Genomic DNA, 21,475 nt, shown 5'->3' on the forward strand with positions numbered 1-21,475 from the left:
AAATACAATAGAATCTACTGGATTTTCATTGTGGATTATCTCCTAAGAGCAGGCAGATTTCAATGAAATATTACGCATTTCATAGTATAGATCCATAAAACAACTTAATTACAAAAATAAAAATACGTAGCCTTTTTTTGGGTGTATCACATTTTTCAGATTCTGCATGATTCTTACAAAGACAGCTACTTAAACTCTAAAAATTATTATTATATAGATAGCAGTGATTTATTGAACATACTCTGTGTAAAAAAATTCAATAATTCAGCGAGTGAAATAAATTTGATAACTTAACTCTCCGACTTTCTCCAACCAAAATGTAACAACATAAATTATCAATCGAAGAATTAAAATTAAGAAGTTAAAAATAGCAATAAATTATGAAGGAAAAATGTGTAATAAACAGGATAGTCAATTGATTATCATGAATACTTTTTGAATCTAGGTATTCTTCAACAATCATGATCATCATATTTTAGTTATTCACTCTATCAAAATTACTATCCTTTTATTAATTCATCTAAATTGTAATAAGGCTTCTGTTTTTTGGTTTGTTTTTTTTTCCTTGGTTCTGTAATGCTCTTTAATGACTATGCATCCTGTGATCAAGTGCATTCCAAACTAAGAAATTCTTAGTTTGATGCTATTCATTACAGGATGCATCCCCATAGAAGTATTTTGCAAGTCTGACCAAGGCTTCACTTTATTCTTGGACTGGTGTAAGATTGGAGATTTCAAAACATGTATGAAGACTGTTTTTGGTTTTTGATTTGCAAGTATTTCTTAAAATGCTTTGTGAATGGACATACTTTCATAAAGGCTAAACTGCCGTATGTATTTTTTTTCACTTCCTTGAAATTAAAAACTAAATACAACAATCTTTAAATAACAATAATAATGTTCACTTTCTACAGATTGTTGATTATAGCCACAAGCAATCATTCTGGATTCTAATGATATAAACGGAAAAGCAAAAGAAATTTTCAGTATCCTTTGAGATTTCCCTTGACTCAAGTTGAAGGTTTAAGGGAAATCTCCAGGATTTGAAGAAAATCTCAATTTTAGATTTTTTTATGAAACCTATGTCAGATTACCTTTTTCTGAGTAGTTGTTTTCTGTTCATCTTTTTTATTTCCTTTCTTTTCATCTTTGTCTTCATCCTTTCCTTCGTTTTCATCTTTCTTCTCCTTATCTTCGTCATCTTTGTCTTCTCCTTTCTTACCCTTATCTTTTGACTTGTCTTTTTTATCCTTCTTTTTATCTTTCTTTTTGTCCTTTTTCTAAAAAATCAATATGTGATATCAATTTCATATATTCTAAAACTTGTTTAGGACCAAAAGAAGAGCATGTATATGCACTGTGAACATTCATGTACTTATGGAGTTGGTTTTTACATGTACGTGTATGTAAATCTGACTGTAGGATAAGTTAAATGAATTTTAAAGAATCCATACAATGCTTGCATGAGAGAAATGTCTATAGACAGTGATTAATTAAATTTTTAAAACGTGCATTTAGTACCAGTCCGTATGAAATTCTGACACTCCCTATGGTAGAGGTAATTTATGGTGCAGAAAACCCCACCAAACAAACAGAATTTTTCAATCTTGATATGCCATAGTTTTACTATATTCCAAATCTGTTGAGGACGCTTACCCTACCGGTGCATCTGGTCCATGCTCCAAGTTTTTAGTGGAGTCCGAGTTGCTCATTTGCTTTTGTTACTTTGTATGTATGATTTTAGTTACTTTATGTTCTTTGTTGTGTATGTCTGTTTTCCATGTCTGGTCTTTGTCCCTGGATTACATTCTTTTGATTACTGATATAACCTTGGTTCCCTTGATTATGCTTTCAACAAAATCAAGAACGACAACTCTTGCCTATTGCATACACAATCCATATCATTTTGATTTGAAAAGTATAAGAGTAAAATTACTGAATTTCCCACAGGGAAATTTAGCTTAATCACGGCTATTAAATAACAATTTTATAAAATCAACTCCCAAGTAAGACATGCATATGGCAACCATAAATCACCTTGTCATCCTTTTCTTCATCTTCTTTGTCATCTTCATCTTCATCTTCCTTATCTTTGTCCTTTTTCTTGTCTTTCTTTTTATCTTTTTTGTCCTTCTTTTTGTCTTTTTTCTTCTTATCCTGATTAAAAAAAAAAAGAAATGAAAAGTTTCAAAACTCTTTTTCAACTTTCCTCCAGACATCAAAACTGAGGTTTATGCATTTTGTGAAAAATACTGATGTTCACCTACATTGTACAGTGTCAGGGACATCAAAACTCAGGTTTATGCATTTTGTGAAAAATACTGATGTTCACCTACATTGTACAGTGTCAGGGTATGATGTTGAAGGTTGTCCAATTGCACTGGAGAAGTTAAAGTGCCATTTGGACAAGTTAAAAGTAAATTATACATGCCTGGATGACGACCAAATTTTATTCAATTTTCAACATTCATTTACTACAGGACAACCTAGATTTCAATTTGGGCAAAATAATAAATAATGATGTAATAATACAATTTGTTCTCTGTGTAATAATTCAACACACACAAGTCTGAAAATCATAGTTTTTAAGTAGTACTCCAGCTAAGAATCATGCAAAATGTGATAAATGGTTGGAAAGCCTACATATTTTTATTTTTGATATTTTGTTAAAAATGCTTTTATAGTAAACATAAATTAATATTTGGTTTTTTCATATAACCCGTGCTGATAGGAGATAAAAATTACATAGAAAGCACTGTAGATTTCAAAATTAAGGGAGATAACTCTGTAAATAACACTCAAATACAATAGAATGTACTGGATTTTCAATGTTGATTATCTCCTAAGAGCAGACAGATGGGAATAAATAATTACACATTTCATAATATACACCCATAAAACAACTTAATTACAAAAATAAAAATATGTAGCCTTTTTTGGGGGTGTATCACATTTTTCAGATTTTGCATGATTCTTACAAAGACAGCTACTTAATGACAAATACTGCATGTGTAATACCACTTTTGTAGCTTTTAGCTTCACATTTAAAATATGCAAAAATTAAAATTGAAAAAACCCAATATGCTTGTGCATGTATAATATAATTTTCTCCAACTTGAATTTTTATTTCAACAAAGCTTTATTTACATATTTACAAAAAATGTAGATACAGATAAAATTTGGGGAATGTTGTTACCTGCAACTGAGAAATGTGACAAACTGAGATCAAATTTGTTGTTTTTACGAGATTGCACAATCACAAGTTCCATAATTTTATCAAAAAATGTTCAAAGTGTCAAATGTGCATCATGAAAAGACATTGCATTCTGAGGGGAAAAAAGCAAGTTATCAATAATGTTTTAACTTATTAAAGAACCTGATAATAACAACAAAGCAACAAGATCAGTTAAACAATACTATTCTGAAATTCAATGTTTTATACATCTTTAATATAAAGGACAAATATAGCTATTCATGTAGATGAGGCAGTGTTCTAGGATTATTCAGATATTGGGGTTTCCTCGGGAAAAATCCATATAAAATCAACATTCCCACAGTCAATGACTGCTTTCCTGACAAAACAAATCCTTACAGCATATGAAGTTTTCAACTTGCCACAGGACAGTGTAAGTAAGTACCTAACTTTCCCTGACCTAAATTTCACTTGACCCCGGGTAACAGGAAATAGGAATCCTAGAACACTGGATGAGGTAGAAATTAGTTGGAAAAATGAATAACCAAACTATTACCATGAATGCCTGAGAACCTCTAGAAATCTTCAAATCTTCTTGGCACGAGTTGATTGATTGATTGTTGGGGTTTAACGTCCGAGCAGCAATATTTCAGCTATCATGGCACGAGTGATACTATTTTGGTTATTCATGATTACCAATTGATTTTTCTATTAATCATATAGATTTCTCTATAATTCATTGCTATTTTCAGCATTAATCTTGAATTTTGTGAACAGCAGATTAATATTTTCATTGTATTATTTGGGCGGGAGAGTGATTTTACTGAATTTATTACACAGTGTATATCATGGAATTTTTTTTATACAATGAACATTTGATAAATCAGTGTATGATAAATATTTTTTTAACCTTTCCATCTTTTTCTTCATCTTCCTTGTCTTCATCATCTTCATCCTCATCCTCCTCTTCATCATCTTTGTCTTTCTTTCCTTTCTTTTTCTTCTTGTCTTTTTTATCTGAAAAAAAAAATCATTAAACACTTCAATAATACAAAAGTAATAAGTCCTTCTTTTTTAATTCAATTCAATTCAATTCAACTCAAAAAACTTTTTTTTTCCAAGTTTTGGTGATAACATGTAAAAATCAACAAAGCAAAAAGTATAGAGTTAATCCAAACTGAATGAATAATCATTATGAATATGGTCACAACTAGATTACCAATTACCAAAGAAGACTAACTATTCAACTAGAATGTTAAACTTGTTCCATGCACTATTCAAATGAGCAGTTGAGTTTTCTGATCACACAGCGATGAACAGATGGACAGACAGAAGGATGACTATGGTCACAACTAGATTACCAATTACCAAAGAAGACTAACTATTCAAGCAGAATGTAAAACTTGTTCCATGCACTATTTAAATGAGCAGTTGAGTTTTCTGATCACACACAGGTGAACAGATGGACAGATAGAAAGAGGAAGGCATGGACACAGTAGAGTGGTTACTAAACCTGTTTTCACAGTTGGTGATGCAAGTGACAATTCACAGCAAAACCTGTATAAACCAAATCCCTTTCAATTTAAGAAGGTAGACCTAGGGTAAGGGACACAACTCTTACAAATCATTGGAACATTTGTATTCAGCATTTTTCATCAATCTCATGTAAGCATCAAAGTAACTTGGACTGATTTCATTCTGTTTTAAATGAAAGCTTGAAAGGCTTTGGTAAAATTTGAATATGATACAAACATATCACTGACTTCAGGAGTTATGTCCCTTACTGTAGATCTACCTACTTCAGCAAGTGTTTAGTCTACCAATTTTAAAGATACATTAGAACTGATATAAAGGGACTAAAAAAGTGTCTGGTATAGACAGGTTTTGGATTATTCAGGGTTTAGTTGACAGATTTTACTGCTTCATGTTCATGAAATTATGGTTGTGCACGTCAATAACACCTATTTGTTGATTATCCTTTTTATCATTTACTTACGTTTGATTTTACGATCACTGTTTGTTGGCAGATTCAATTCAAAATGTTTAAACGTGTTATGTTTTTATCTGTCTAAAAATTGAAATTTTTCAAAAAATTGTTATTCATTTCAATAAATATTTAAGCAAATTGAACTATCAAAAGAAGTTAAAGTAAGCATTGCGGAGTTATCATACTAAATGTATAGACATCAGTGAGCTACAATGTGTCCATCAAGACAGCTATCTACAAGTGACAGTAAGGCAGAAGTGTTTACCTTTCCTCTTATCCTTTTTCTTGTCTTTTTCTTTTTCTTTCTTCTCGTCTTTTTTCTTGCCCTTTTTCTTTCCATCATCTTCTTCCTCTGACAATTTCTCTACTTTTTTTTCTTCACCTTCCAGTTCCTCTTCCTTGACATCTTCCTCATCTTCTTCATCTGATAATCCTGTTGTTTTCTCTTTTCCAAATATATTAGGCTTTTTTTCTTTCTTTTTCCCTTTGAAAATGAAAAAAAAAAGATCTTATCTTTTATATATTAGATACATGTACCTTGTCAATTCATACCTGAAAAAAACAACCAACCAATTAAAAAACTTGCACATTTTATAAACCTAAGGAGATTCCATTTGATTGAAACTAGAAGAGTAAAGTATCAATCTATGATATGTACAAATATGATATATAATATGAAAGAAAGGAGTGCTAAAGAATGCCACAATATAACAAAAGCATGGAACTTGTTACCATCCAAATACAACAGCATTACAAAACATAGACCCTACCTTTCTTCTTTTCCTCTTTTTTGTCTACATTTTCCTCTTCTTCTTCGTCTTCCTCCTCTGATCCCTCAGAATTTTCCTCCTTACCCTTCCTTGGTTGAGGTACAGGGAAGGAGGGCAAAGTCTAAAGAAAACAATATGAATAAGGTAACAAGCCAAATAAAATAACTGTACAGTGGGTAACCTTTGCTGGGTGCTAATTTGGCCTATCTTTGCAATCTGCCAAATAAATTCAGCAAAATATTTACAAAATAAGTACTTTGTGCACAACTTAACATCTTCCAAATTTGAAATCAATTTTTTTGTTATTTTTGCCTCTAATTTGAATTCAAGGATGAGCATTGGATCAGTTACTTTCAATTCAAGGTTTGACAGAACCCTGAAAACCATGAAAATTGATACCACAATAGTTCTTCCTAAATATAGTTTAACTTAGGCCAACTAAAATAGTAAAAATAAGTTAATGGTTCCCAGGGCCTCCATGTCCCTTTTGAATGAAAACAATTTACCCATTTTGTTTCCATTTTAAAACCCACACAAAAAAATGCATCTCCCTAACCTGTTTTTAGCAATGAACAATGTTGAAAAGCACCTCCATAATTTTTTAGAAAATAACATGTATTATGTAAATACCTCTTTTATCATGATATGGCGTTATAAAAAGTTAAAAAAAATATTGTCTTCCTCTCTCATTGGTTTTCATGAGAAAAAAGACCTGAAAACCAAGAAATTAACTTTGAATGGCCTTAACTGTATATTTAAGGAGGTAGACTTTGGGTAAGGGATACAACTCTTACAAATCATTGGAATGCTTGTATTCGGCATTTTACATCAATCTCATGTAAGCATTGAAGTAACTTGGATTTATTTCATTCTGTTTCAAATGAAAGCTTGATGGGCTTTGGTGAAATTGAATATGATACAAACATATCACTGATTTCAAGAGTTATGTCCCTTACCCTAGGTCTACCTCCTTAATATAATCTTATTTACCCTTTGTGTAGCGGTAGTTGCTTTAACCTCCTCTCCCTCGTGTTCTGATAAATCTGATTTGTCATCCATCTTTGGCAAAGCTCTCCTCTGAAAAAAGAAGATAAGAATTAGATTTGATTCTGGATAATTTACTTTCCAGAGGATTTATATAAAATATTATTTGAAAAAAAAAATAAAGTGCTATTGCACCTGATACACATGTTAAACTGGAAGAAACTAGTACAAGTCACAACGAATCATTGAATTATCTCCCTTTTGACACAGTCAGTTATTACAGGATTAAACACTCACAAAACAAACTAAAGTCAACAAGACTTTTATGTCAGGTTTGTGAGTGAATGGTCCATGTATATATATATATCAAGTAACCAGTTCAAGAGAAGATGGGTTTAAAACCCTCCTATTTTCCTTTTAAAATGGAAATTCAAGCTATGAATTTTGCTTTCAACCTTTTCCTGGTTTCAGCTTGTTACTTTTCATCATGAGTTTTGGGACAAAGAGTTGTTACAACATTTTATTGCTTATTACTCACAGCAAGGGGTAGGAAACACCCTGGCTTGGATAGAACACAAGTTCAATCATTTCAGGTAGTGTAAACATATTAATTTTTGGAGCTGCCAATTTTCACAAATTCTGTATTTGCTAGTATCAATTTTCGTACTTTCAAAAATGATTATGTTATTCAATACTAAAATTCAATTTCTCTGGTACCATTTTTCAAGCTTTTCAGTACACCAGGCATCAATTTCACAAAAAGTCGTAAGTGTAAAGTTGATCGTAAATAATGACGTCATAACAGAGAATAGCATTGTTATGTCATAAATTACGATCAATTTTACATTTACGACTTTTCGTGAAACTGACACCAGGAAAATAGCAAAAATGTATACAGTACAAAGCTTAAAATGTTTGCAGTAAACTAAATATGTTGGGTCAGACATTATATTTTACTTACTGCAGGAGTTGGTTTTGATTCTGCCTCCTCCTCAGATATGTCCTCTTCGTCTGAATCTTGAGGCTTTGATAATTCTGATTCTTCTGTTTTCTGAAAACAATCTATGACCAGTTAAATTTCAGATTAAGTACTATAAATTGAGAAAAATGCAAAGATCTGCAACAACTGCTTAAGCCCTCTTAAATAATTACTATTATAGATAAACAAATTTTTTCAAATATCATTGGCCAAAAAAAAACCAAATCAAACAAGAAGTTGCATGCATTGTACTGCAAGGTATAGCCCCACTCATTCAGGAATTTAATGTCAGACACCAACCAAAAGAACTTATAATGTATTCCCCAGCAATATAAAGTCACATACCAAATCTATCCATTGGGAGCCAAGGTTTCTGTACTCCATATTGCGGAAAAGGCAAAGTCCAACAAAATATCAATCCATCAATTTTGAGCAGAGATAATTGTAACGAAATTCAGATGAACAAATGGAATGACAGATGAACAAGGTGAATCCAATGTACCATCCACTCATTGAGTTTGGGGTATAAATAGATGTTAAGTCAAAAACGAATAATACTGCAAGCAAGCTCAAAAAGAGAATGTCTGCGCTTCACATGAACTCAAATGTATAACCTTTAAATTTTCATCAAAATTTCATCAAAGTCCCTTGTGCAGTTTGGGAGGAGTTCCGCCTACAAGGTTTTAACGTTAAATCTTTAATTAGGATTATCTCCCTTTAGAGTCTGCGAACAGTATTTATATTCCATCATGAATATCTACATATGATACTATACCTTCCTATAAAAGTTCATCAAAATTTCATGAGCAGTTTAGAAGGAGTTGCACTTACAAGGAATGTGGATAGACAGATGGACAGACAGAAGAGGTGATTGATATATACCCTCCAAATTTGGGTTTGCCTGGAGTATCTAAATGGTACTTTGAAAAGAACATGAAAGTCACATGTGTTAAAAGTAACCAAAAAAAATGTTGAAAAAGTAAATGACCTTCCAAGCTGTCATACTTATTTACAAAATGAATTTTTCCCATTCTAAGCCTATAAATAAAAAGGCATGTGAATTTTTATGGACCAGGCAGTGATTAAACTTCTGCAAGGCTTATCACACCATTTTCTGAGTTTTCAACAGATATCATGGAAGAAACCGATTCTCCTTCAGCCTATTATTATTAATTCAAATTATTTCTTCTTATTAATTGTAAAATTAAGATTTTAACATGCTAGCTAAAGCTCGCACATTGAGTCTTGGTCATTAAATACAGTCCCATTTAAGAATTATGCAGTGGGCGATCTATTTTTACTTTTGTAAAAAAAATCTATGTTTTTTATGTGTCACTTTAAAACCAAGATGGTGAATTACAAAAGGATTTTCCTAACAGAAATGATCATTTTTATACATATGTATCAATGTCAAATGCTGGTAAATACATGTACCGTAGGAGTAATTTTCTCTTCTTCTGATTCTTCTGATTCTTCTTCAGATTCGTCTTTCTTTTCTTCTGTCTTCACTTCCTTCTTAATAAATAATTGAAAACAGTTATTTTAACAGTAAATCTGACCCAATTCTACAAGATCAACAAACATTCACTCACAAGACAAAAATATGAAAGTAAAATCTGAATTTGAAAAAAAAACAACAGAATTCCTCTTTTAATTTGACAAAAAATCACGTCAATAAATAATAAATAGATCATGTACTAATTTGTGAAGATATCATTCTTATTAAAAACATGGCCTACTTAGTCAAATTCAAAATGATCTACTACCATCTGAACTAGCCTATTTTCATAATTCATGAAATCAGTGATATGTTTGCATCATACTCAGTTTCACCAAAGCCTCTCAAGCTTTCATTTGAAGCAGAATAAAATGAATCTAAGTTAATTAGATGCTTACATAAGATTGTTGTAAAATGGTGAATATAAACGTTCCAATGATTTTAAGAGTTGTGTCCCTTACTCTAGGTCTACCTCCTTAAATTATGAGAATATGTACAAAAATACAATCACTCAACAGCCATGCAACATACATACATACATTGTATACACATGAAACACAATTTAAAAAATTTTATCATATTTTTAAGGTTAACATGAATTTCATCCAAAATTCAAACCGTGAAATCAAATGAAACAGCAAGAATATGTGTAAACACAATAAAAAAGAAAATTTCGTGTTTAGTGAAAAAACGATCACAAAATTTAGCTGATGTGCAAAATGCTTGTGGCAACTACTTTGAAAACGATGAAATGAATACCTAATAAAACATTAAGTAGCACCCACTGTCATGCTAACTATACACTAATATAATTAAAAACCAATCTTGCAGCTCCCATTTTTCTGTTATGTCACGTGTGAGCACAACAGAAAACCAGTTGCTGCGAGATCAGCTTTTAATTAGACTGACCATACACCAAACTGTACAGGAAGTTGGTATCAGACAACAACCAAAATGGCTTTAGACAAATGCCCATCTACATGTACAATGTATATGAAGCCACATACCAAATTTGATGCAATCCAACTATTGGAGTCGAGAAATTAGTGACAAAATTCAAATAGACGGACAAAGTGATTTCAATATGGGTGGGGTATAATTATACAACAAAACTGAATTTATCATGTATATTAAACCTTTTAGTATTGTTAATGCTCTTCAGTTTCATTTAGTAATAAACTTGACCAGATACATGTACTTTGTTATGATAAAAGGTATTCAGTTTTGTTATATAATTATACCCCACCCATATTAAAATCACTTTATACAACAAAACTGAATATGGGGTATAATTATATAACAAAACTGAATACCTTTTATCATAACAAAGTACATGTATCTGGTCAAGTTTATTACTAAATGAAACTGAAGAGCATTAACAATACTAAAAGGTTTAATATACATGATAAAGAGTAATACCAAAGGCTTCAAAGATATTTTACTAAAACTATCTCCCGAAGATAGGTACAGTAATTAAGGAGGGGGTCAGGAGGCACCTCTATCAAATTTGATGGGTGGTTGTTATTTAAGATAACAAGCCTTAATAATGGTAGAAATTAATCAACTAAAATTGTACGCATGGTGGGGTCAAATGAAAAGTGCCTCCCGAACCCCCCTCCCCCCATACATTTATTTCTGGAATAACCCTAACTACATGCACAACCCAACTCCACAGCTTTGAGTATGACTATGTATAAGGGGTTCAAATTCACTTTCAAGAAGGAAAAGGTCCTGGACTTTTTTTTGCATCCTAAATGAAAGGCCCACCAAAAGAGAAAGGACCTAAATAAGAGTAAATGTAGAAGTATGGTAGGTCAATGGTAAGAATTAGCAAAAATCTTAATCATGCATATCAAGAGACAACCAACCTCATAATATATATTTTTTCTGCATCAGAAATTGAGGGTCCCGAACATCAGACCAGCACAAATCTAAACCTCTAAGCATAACAACTTCATCTTGTTTCCAAATTTAAAGAGAAATGTGAAGGAATAAAATGTATTTTTACAAATGATAAGATACAATTCTCATGCAAAAGTTATGAACACATTAAACCACTCCATGCATTCTTTACTACCTTAATATCGTGTGACGGTCGCCTGGGCATTGGCCTGGGCATTGGGCGAGGTGCAGAGGCAACAGGATTTGCCTTTTCAGCCTAAATTCAAATTTGATTAAGACTACCATTATCTTTTGTTAAATGTTTGGAACTTCTTATTTAATTTTAATAAAACACAGTAATTTTTTCTTAGTTCACAATACTTTTTAATGTTCAAACTTTGCACATGTTTACAGTGTAAATTCACAATTTCTCCATCAGCTGTAATGCCCTATATCATTTTTGTAAAATGACGAACAAAGTTTCTAACATATCTAATTCAGCACATTCTGTCAAAAGAAATATATTCCTTGTTACTATATATCCACGATCATTTTCTTTCCAACCACTTTTTAGAAAGCTCTTCATTTTTGTAGATTTTTTTTATATTAGTTCTTTCCACTATGCAGTTCCTTCTCCATGAATCATAGATACCTTTATTGGTCAATTTCAAAATGTTTTGTTTCATTTAATATGACATAAAACAAAAACCAGGGGTAGAATTAGTGAAAGTTGGTTTGATCTTGGTAATGGCAAACAAATACATATTAAGGGCCTAACTTGACAGGCTCCCATTTCCATGTTACATATACCTATTCCTCTTACCTGGACAGATTTTGAGTCTTTAGACTCCTCCTCCTCCTTCTCTGATTCTTCCTCTTCACTTTCTTCTTCCTTCTTTGGTTCAGCTGCTACTGTCCGATGTAACTCAACTGATAAAATATGCAAGGTAAATATTTGTATTTTAATATTCCACTAATTTTGTGCTAGTCTTTGTAAGGAACTAGACAATATTCAATAATAAAGTCAAACTATTCCCACTTAATGACTGTGAAATTTCACTACTTGTGACATTAACTTCATTTTTACCACTGCAAAAAAAGACGTTTCAGGGAAAGATAACTCTGGTAAAAAAAATATTCCTTGAATCTAATTTAAGATATTTCCAATTAAAACATTGTAGTATTAAGATATTTCCAATTAAAACATTGTAGTAAAGATGAAACAGTGGTCATATAAAAAAGCAATAACCACTTTCAGTAAAAATATATTGAAAGGTTGGTAGTTTCTTGACATGCATATTTAAGAGTTTTGTCAATTTTTACACTTGCGGCAATTTGAATAGATTTGAAGTGATACCACTCTAACTACAAATTTAGTAGCCTTCTAAGTGTTTTAAATAGCTCTCTAGGTAAAATTCTGCCCTATTTTATACCAATGTGTCATACTAATGATTACCAAAGAACATGTGTGTAATCTTTCCAACAGTCTTTCAAGTTTGAATAGCTGTCAATTATTGTGACCACAGGCTCTAAATTTGAAAACTATAGAAAAGATCACCTAGGTTTTCATGTGCAATAAAACGTCATTATAAAATTGGGTATAATTATAACAACAGACCTAAATAAATCATTTTGCACCCTACCTGAATTTGCATTAAGAAGGTAGACCTAGGGTAAGGGACATAACTCTTGAAATCAGTGATATGTTTGAATCATATTCAATTTCACCAAAGCCTTTCAAGCTTTCATTTAAAACAGAATGAAATCAATCCAAGTGGCTTTGATGCTTACATGACGTTGATGTAAAACGCTGCATACAAACATTTCAATGATTTGTAAGAGTTGCGTACCTTAACCTAGGTCTACCTCCTTAAAGTGAGTATCATTATTTAAGGTAGATAATACCTAATATTTCTAGTAGATAGATTTTCAAAGAATTTCTCAAAGATGACCTTAATTAAACACACTCCATCAATTTTAATGTAAAAATGATAGGTCACCAAACTTGATTTCGAGATAATTGAGCCCTAATAAGAGCAATTTTTTACATTTCATAGGATTTTGTAGGGAGTTCTCAATATTTTGCTTACTATTAAAAAAAAAATGGTAGATAAAATTTCTTATACATTTATATACAGAACAATTAACTGACATTCTTTCATATTTCAAAAAAAGAATCAGAGGTCACCTAATTCTTTTTCTTGTAAAATCAAAAAAACAAAAATTCCCATTTCTTTGCCGCTAATTATTTCCACTTTGAAAGAATTTTCCCACCAATTATCTCCCCTGGAAATAATCTTTTTACAGATCATATTTGTAATTTAACCAAACTACTCTTTATGTAAAAAAAAAATCTTATAAAACATTTTAAACATTGTATTTTTTACATCATTTAAACACTACTAATTCATTGAAATTACGTATTCCCATATAATTTTGCAAGATGACAGAAAATAATGCTCGGTTTAATAGGTATTATCTACCTTAAAATACTTTTTTATTTCACTCACCTTTCTTTTGCTTGTTTATATCAAATTGATATTAATCAGCAATATAAACTTACTTTTGTTTTCACTCTGTACTCCGTGGATTTTTTCTTTGGCAAGAGGTGTTTCATTTGGTGGCAATGTGGCACTTAGTGGTGAAGGTTTATTATTATTTAATTCTGGTAAAGCTCTCTTTAAAATAGATGGACTCTACAAAGAAGTCAATATATTGTGAAAATAAATTTTAAAAATTCAGATGTTGATATACTCAGAGGAAAATATTTTGAATGTAAATATGCAAATTACTATGAGTAATATGGGAAATGTTCTTTTTGTATTTTTTTATAAATCAATTTGAGATAAATACTGTAATTTGATTGGTTAAAACAATTTTGTTATATCTCAATGGATAAAAAAATACTGACACCCCCTTATTCAGTTAAATTCAGGGCTACTTTTCTCATGTTTAAAGACAACAATATGTTTTAAAACTGGTTTATAAGAACTGGCAATGATAAAAATTTTATCTATTGAAAAATAACATAAATTTTCCATGTGCATATTTTGAATATTGCACTTCACGCAATAAACAATACGCACATGGAAAATCTATATTGTTTTTCAATAGACAAAATTTTTCTTATTGCCAATTCTTAAATATTTTTTTTAAGTATATAGTCTCTTTCAAATTGAATCAATTCAAAGTCTTAAAAAAGAGTAGAATTAGAGAGTAATGTGATTAACCAATACTGCAGTTAAAGTACTTTTATTCGTGGGTTCAATGTTTCATGTTTTAGGGAAAAAGATTCTTGAATTCGTGGATTTGACAACTTAATCATACAAATAAATGTGAAATTTCCTTTACGTTGAAATCCAAATTTGGAGGTCTACCAAACCCACAAAAAACCACAAAGTGAAGAATAGTACTTTAACAATATCTAAAAGACAAATATCCACAAAATTTATTTGCTAATGTTTGTAAAATTATAAAGCAATTCTTATAAGCATAAAATTAATACAAGCAGAAGAATATCTTTAGAAGGTAAATACCCACATATCTGTGAGTAATTGTTTTTTTTGGCATGTCTTCATACTTTTGAGTAAACAGATTTTCATCCTGATTTAAGTTGAAATTTACTAAAGGTAGAACATGTCAATTGAAAAATTACTATAACCTGTTTTAGATCTAAAACTGTTCTGGGCCTTTTAAAAAAAAAAAAAACGCTCGCAGAAAATTAGATTGCACTCAACTTGTGCAGTATATTTTTTTTTCCTACGGATAAACCTTAAAAACAGCTGAGCCCAAATCAACTTGCACAATGTACATGTATTTCTATAAGACCATTAAGTAATTCTTTGTTACCAACCTGTTCCAATATTTAACCTTACTTTACTTAATGTATTTTGTCTTCGTTTCTCTCTTGCTGTAAAACTGTTGTTTAAATCTAACGACCCATCAGCCTTTAATGAGGCATTAAGTAAGTTTTTGTTCTGGACCTCTTGTGATTCCTCAGTCTCCTCCTCTGAACTTTCCTCTTCCTCTGTCTCCGACCTCCTGTGTCCTGCAGCTAACATGTGACAACCTCCACAAGATACCTGCAATGCATAATTTTTATTTGTTTTATCTATAAATAATCGATTATCTGTAGTCTGTAGTCAGTTGTTAAGCATACCAGGACATGAGCTACAGTAAAACATGTCTTAAAAAGGTAGACCTAGGGTAAGAGACAATTTCACCAAAACCTATGAAGCTTTCATTTGAACACAAATATTCCAACGATTTATACCTCAATCTTCCACTATCTTTTTATATCTTACCTGATCGACATGAAACTTTTTAAATCTTTCTATAAGGGTAGGTACATATATATTGCAGTAGCTTTCCTGGTCCTGGCCAAGTTTACCATGTCTACCATCACCAAATGTAAATAGCTGTTCTCTTTCTGTAGAATGGAAAAGAAAATGTGAAAAAGGCAATAAAATAAAACATAGAATTAATAATCCATATCTACACCAGAAAATGCATTTCATGGGTCTATCCTCTGTCATTTCTGGTTTTTACTTTACAATATACAGAGATCAATAAAAAATACTGTCCTTTTTACAAGATCTATGCATTCTCTGCTTTTGATATATGAATGACCTTGCAAACTGAGAGTTCTTTTGCAAAGCAATATTAGAAGGCAAACAGACCTGAACAATTTCAAATCTTGCATTTTTGAGTTACGAAGAATTCTTGAAATTTCACCAATAAATGTTTAATATCCAAAAAAGAATGTTTAAATTCCAAAATGCGTGTATTTCAAAATGCTAGTGTTGTACTAATTATTAATTAAGTGTATAATTACAGTTGAACTCTAATAGGGTAATTAAACATTGAATATTGAGCAGACCCCACTTTGAAATAAATTTTCTTTTTTTTTATGCTTGGTCACATTCTTTCAGAGAAAATAAATTGAAGTTGAATTATCTCCCTTTGCACATGGACATGTAACACATCTACTATCTACACATCTTGTCATGTAACACAGTGGTATCATGAGAGTCCTTGTCTAACATTCAAATACAAATATGTCATTAACATAGCATTGAGTTCATTATTAAAAGCAAAACATCTTTTCGTGTAAAAATACTGATAAAAAAAGACAAATATCAAGTTCTACATGATAAATATTAAGAAAGCATACAATAGCAGATTTTGCATCGTAATGCAGTGTTTTGATATCCCAGAGTAAACAATAGAATGCAGATTAGTCTTCAGATTTCAATACATTATACATCTGAAATTCCAGAAAAAAAAAAACTAGGATGAGGTTTACAAACACTATTTCCACAGCACTCTTTAAGAAAAGTACATTTACATAACAAATTGACAATGATCAATAGAGTAACTAATTGGAAACAGTGAATAACCAAAATATGATCATGAGTGCCAAAGAACATGTAGATCTAAAATGAGTGGGGAACTTATTTTGCGCACAAGTTAAATCTCTATGCATTCTTGGCACGAGAGATCATATTTTGGTAATTCACGATATCCAATTGATTATCCTATTTATTATATAGATTACCTCCATTATTCATTGCTATTTCCAACATGAATTTTAAGTTTTGTGAATGGTGGATTAATATTCGTGTTATGTCTTCGTGGATGGAGAAAGTCTGGGAGTGAAATTACCGAATTTATTTCACAGAGTGAATTATCGAAAGTTTTTCCACTGGGAACATTCAGTAAATCGCTGTTATCTATATAATAACTATATAAAACATGATACTTACTTTGAAAGAAGAAGTTGGATTGTTATTTTCCACTTATCAGAACTACTAACCTGATACAAGTGCTGTGTGACTATCTCCGCATGCAACCTGTTTGATTTTCTGTTTACAAGGAATCTGTTTAGGACTGGCACATTCAAGGATTCGTGTCCCATGTCCTAACTGGCCATTACTGCCATCACCGAATGAGTATACTTTACCAGATTCTGAAATAAAATGATTTAAGTTTTATCACACATATCTACAAGGCCAACTTAAACCACTTCTTGGTCTCTTTTGAGTGCCTCATTACCAGTTTTTCTAACCACAATAATAGTATGAAAAGAAAAAAGCTCCATCCTATTACTTTTTTCTTTCTTACTGTGAACAATGTAAAAAAACCACCCTAGCTACTATTTCTGGGCAACGAAAAGATGAATAAGATCCCTCCCCCTATTGGTTTTCATGAAAAAAATCATCAGAGAACCAAATATTAACAATGAATAGCATGATTTAGCCTAACGTATGAATAGGCTATTGACTTTGAAGGGAAATATTATTTTTCAATTTCTTAAACTGAATACTATGAGAGTAATATTGTTCATGAGGTACCAATTTTCGTTGTTTTCGTGGGTAAACCAAACCAAGATATTTGGTTCCCAACAAAAAGGAGAATCCAATCGATGTGTATACTGAAAACTTCAAAAACCACTAATTCAAGAATCCACAAACTTGTGTTCTCCCTAATCCCTAAAACTGGTATCCATGAATTAAATACTTTCACAGTAATAGATTTTTTATTCTTTGATTTCAAAAGCCTTCAAAAAATATATTTTTTTTTTCAAAAACAAAAAAAACTGTGGACAAACTTTTTTCAAGTCATTTAAATAAATACAGATAATAATCATCAATATCTATTAAAATACCTGTTAGGACAACTGTATGTGTATTACCACATGATACTTGTGTGGCTTTCTCTGGAAGCTCCACTTTAGTAGGTGTAAAAGCCTTAAGGTCAGCATCTCCTAACCCAAGCTTACCACCATCACTCTCACCAAATGTGTAAAGTTCTCCAGACTCTGAAATTGAAAATAAAATCTTAAATTTAATTTATATCCTAAGTAAAAAAAATATGCTGATTCATTAGTTCTTCTATAGACCTAAGTATAAATAATGCTAGATTTAACAGAGTGAGACAGTATTGCAGTGAGCTTGAAAGGGCAAGATATGAAAATTATGGTTTTTTTCTGTCAAAGCTTTCAAAATTGGTATTGTTTTTCAATTAATAACACATCAGTCTGTATTAGGTTATGAGTAGAGATTGCAATGTATGTTTATACATCAAATATTAAGGAAGTAAAAACAGTTAATATGCATCAGCCAATTGCCAATCACTAAAATGGCCAATTCATCAGGATACATTTTTTTAAATTCATTGAAAAACTTACAAAATATGTAAAAAGATTTATAATTTTGGATTTTTATAAACTTACTACACAAATACATTTGTAACATATCTTTGTTCAGTTTTTTCTTTTGCTAACACATTTTCCTATTAAATGACTAAAGCTTTGTTTAAGTAGTCATATGACAACCATGTGACTTATACCTACCTGTAACAACAGCTGTGTGATAGTAACCACATGACAGCCATGTGATTTTTCCTTCTATATCTAACAGCTGTGGTTGATGACATTCTGTTTCATCACCAAGTCCTAATTGTCCTTCGCTACCACTTCCCCAAACATATACTTCACCCTCATCTGCAAAAATTGGGAAAAACTTATATACCAGTCTATATAAAATTCAGACACTATGGTAAAAGTGAGTCAAGGTGCAGAAAACTCACCAAACAAACAATGCTTTTTTAAATTTACACATATGTCATATACAATTTACCCACTTATCATATAATTTTTTAAAAAAAGGTTCCGCAGAGCATCAAGTTTTTTCTAGAAAAGTTACATTTATGATAAAAATACCAATAAGAGTTACATATCTGTTTTGAGTATTAAACGCAAATAAAAACAATCAGGCTGAACACTCTTAGACTGACGCATAGATGAACTAAAGGCTTTGAAATAGATCAAATATATTCTTTGAGGTAAGTACCCTCTTTTCATGTTCCACGATACACAAACCAAGAAAAACATAGATTCATAATTTTTTTGAGAGCAAAAACTTTGCTGAATGTACAAAAATGATCAAATTCATTTTTCAATTGAGACATTTGTGTCTCCCAAGCACCTTTTTTGCAGCTAGAAGATTTTTTTTATTCATCAAGTTTCCATGTTGTTAGATGGTTTGATTATCTAGTGCTAAGCCAAGAACCCAAAAATAACTTTCTACACTGTATTTCATATTTCAAAGCCAGGAAGCAAAAAAAAAAAGATAAAACAGAAAATTGTCAGAGCTAGACTATCTATTGCCGAGTCAGGAACCAATAAATGACAACTGTAAAATTTCAATATCTATTTCCAAGCCAGGAATTGTTAAGAGTTGAAATATCTATTGCAGTGTTCTAAGATTCCTATTTCCCGTTATCCGGGGCAAGTGAAATTTGGGTCAGGGAAAGTTAGATACTTTGTTACACTTTCCTGTGGCAAGTTGAAAACTTCATATGCTGTAAAGATTTGTTTTGTTAGGAAAGCAGTCATTGACTGTGGGAAAGTTGATTTTATATGGATTTTTCCCTGAGGAAACCTCAATTTCTGAAAAATCCAAGAACACTGTATTGCCAATTAGAAAAATTTAATTAATTCCACTATATACTGTTGTATACCTGTTAATGCAGCTGAGTGCTCTGCACCAGCTGACAACTGTTTATATGTGTGTGTAGATATACCAGTTATTTCTTTAGGCTCTGTACAACTGTTACAATCCTCTATACCTAACTGACCCTCAGAGTTAGCACCAAATGAAAATAATTTACCAGATTCTGAAACACAAAGACATATCCTAAACTAAAATAAAACACCAAATTAGCAGCTTCTCTGGATACAATAAGCCCTTCCTTCTTTTTCCCTCGTTAAAGTCCTACATGGCCTACTTTAGAGGGTGAAATGAGCAAAAATTTCTTGTTTTTGCTCACTTTTCCCATCAGTCTTTGACAGGAGAAGTTTTTTCAAATAGATTTAATACACAAAAATGTCAGTACTGTTATTTTTCAAAAAGAATTTACTAAATCTCCTCCTTGTCATCCATGTCTTTAGGCCCTGGTCCCATTACTGAAAACTTAGAACTGAGGACGCTTTCTTACATGATGAGAAACATTGAAAAAAAAACATTAAATTGCTTAAAATAGGTTTATTGTACAAATAGACTGACAGATCAATCGCAATAATCTAATAGAAATCCATTTAATTATGGCATTTGTGAAAAGATAAGCATTAAAAATTATCAATGCAATGAAACCTTTCGTAACTAGCCCCTGAATGGACAGTCTTAACAAGACAATTTTGAAATCTCTTTTATATCAGATTAAATGTATTTTGAACCTGACTAAATTGAACACTTGTCTAAATAGAACAAATTCAACAATCCAAGGGGGTTCAGTCAAGCCAGGTTTTACAATGCTAAAAAACATATTTCATGTCATTGTCATTTTGAGGAATAACAAAATTAAGTTAAGCAATTCTTCAAGCTTGTAAACAATAGTTTCCCTTACAAGTAAAATTTCAATTTTTGTTCCATAAAGCAAAAAAGATAAAAAGTCAATATACTGTGAAAGAGCTATTGTTCGTTGAGTATTAATTTTGTGGTCTTTGTGAGTAGGCCAAACCACGAAATTTGGTTCCCAATGAAAAGGAGAATCCCATTGATGTGTATACTTAAAACCTCAAAACCATGAATTCAAGAATCCATGAACTTGTGTTTCTTTCCAAATCCACGAAAATTGGTATCCATGATTTAAAGTACTTTCACAGTAAGTAGTAGGTAATGTAAGAATCATGCAAATTCTGTAATATGTGATATACCCTAAAAAAGGCTACATATTTTTTACTTTCGTTATTAAGTTGTTTTTCTAGATCTATATGATGAAATAAATTTTTATTCAATCCAAACTGTCTGCTCTTAGAAGATTATCAACATTGAAAATTTAACAGTTTCTATTGTATTTTAGAGTCATTTAGAGACTTATCTTCCCTAATTTTGAATTCTACAGTACATTCTATATAATTTTTATCTCCTAAAAACAAGTGTTTTATGAAAGGCAACATGTCAATTTCTATAACATTTTAAAAAAAAAATTGAAAATAAAAATATGTAGGCTTTCCAACCATGAATCACATATTGCATGATCTTTATCTGGAGTGCTACTTCAGTACAAGTATACCTGTAGCTACAATTGTGTGTACTCTTCCACAGGCAACAATTACACTCTTTTCTTGCTTCAATTCTGAAATGTACAAGAAAGTATGACAGCATTTTCTGCTATTTGT

The 21,475-nt window shown here is 31.2% G+C and overlaps 1 protein-coding gene across 8 annotated transcripts in view; it reads right to left on the reverse strand.

The window, feature by feature from the left end:
- The window catches only part of LOC148613769 (uncharacterized), a 32,233-nt gene that overhangs the window by 3,971 nt on the left and 6,787 nt on the right, over window positions 1-21,475 (reverse strand). The window contains exons 4-21 of one of the 8 annotated variants that reach the window (XM_088587346.1): window positions 21,370-21,432; window positions 19,816-19,971; window positions 18,647-18,796; window positions 17,960-18,112; window positions 17,108-17,260; window positions 15,597-15,721; window positions 15,168-15,374; window positions 13,856-13,988; window positions 12,116-12,222; window positions 11,489-11,569; window positions 9,348-9,425; window positions 7,896-7,985; window positions 6,941-7,027; window positions 5,951-6,071; window positions 5,446-5,664; window positions 4,104-4,210; window positions 2,038-2,157; window positions 1,095-1,280 (exon numbers count right to left, since the gene is read on the reverse strand). In XM_088587346.1, the coding sequence (XP_088443472.1) occupies window positions 1,095-1,280; window positions 2,038-2,157; window positions 4,104-4,210; window positions 5,446-5,664; window positions 5,951-6,071; window positions 6,941-7,027; window positions 7,896-7,985; window positions 9,348-9,425; window positions 11,489-11,569; window positions 12,116-12,222; window positions 13,856-13,988; window positions 15,168-15,374; window positions 15,597-15,721; window positions 17,108-17,260; window positions 17,960-18,112; window positions 18,647-18,796; window positions 19,816-19,971; window positions 21,370-21,432 (2,336 nt within the window). Of the gene's footprint in view, window positions 1-1,094; window positions 1,281-2,037; window positions 2,158-4,103; window positions 4,211-5,445; window positions 5,665-5,950; window positions 6,072-6,940; window positions 7,028-7,895; window positions 7,986-9,341; window positions 9,429-11,488; window positions 11,570-12,115; window positions 12,223-13,855; window positions 13,989-15,167; window positions 15,375-15,596; window positions 15,722-17,107; window positions 17,261-17,959; window positions 18,113-18,646; window positions 18,797-19,815; window positions 19,972-21,369; window positions 21,433-21,475 lie in introns of all 8 variants that reach the window. The other 7 variants (XM_088587344.1, XM_088587345.1, XM_088587343.1 and 4 more) reach the window with 7 other exon arrangements.

This window comes from Perna viridis, chromosome 6 (assembly GCF_037379345.1).
Source record: "Perna viridis isolate PV_CMFRI_1.1 ecotype Kerala chromosome 6, ASM3737934v1, whole genome shotgun sequence".
Lineage (NCBI taxonomy): Eukaryota > Metazoa > Mollusca > Bivalvia > Mytilida > Mytilidae > Perna > Perna viridis.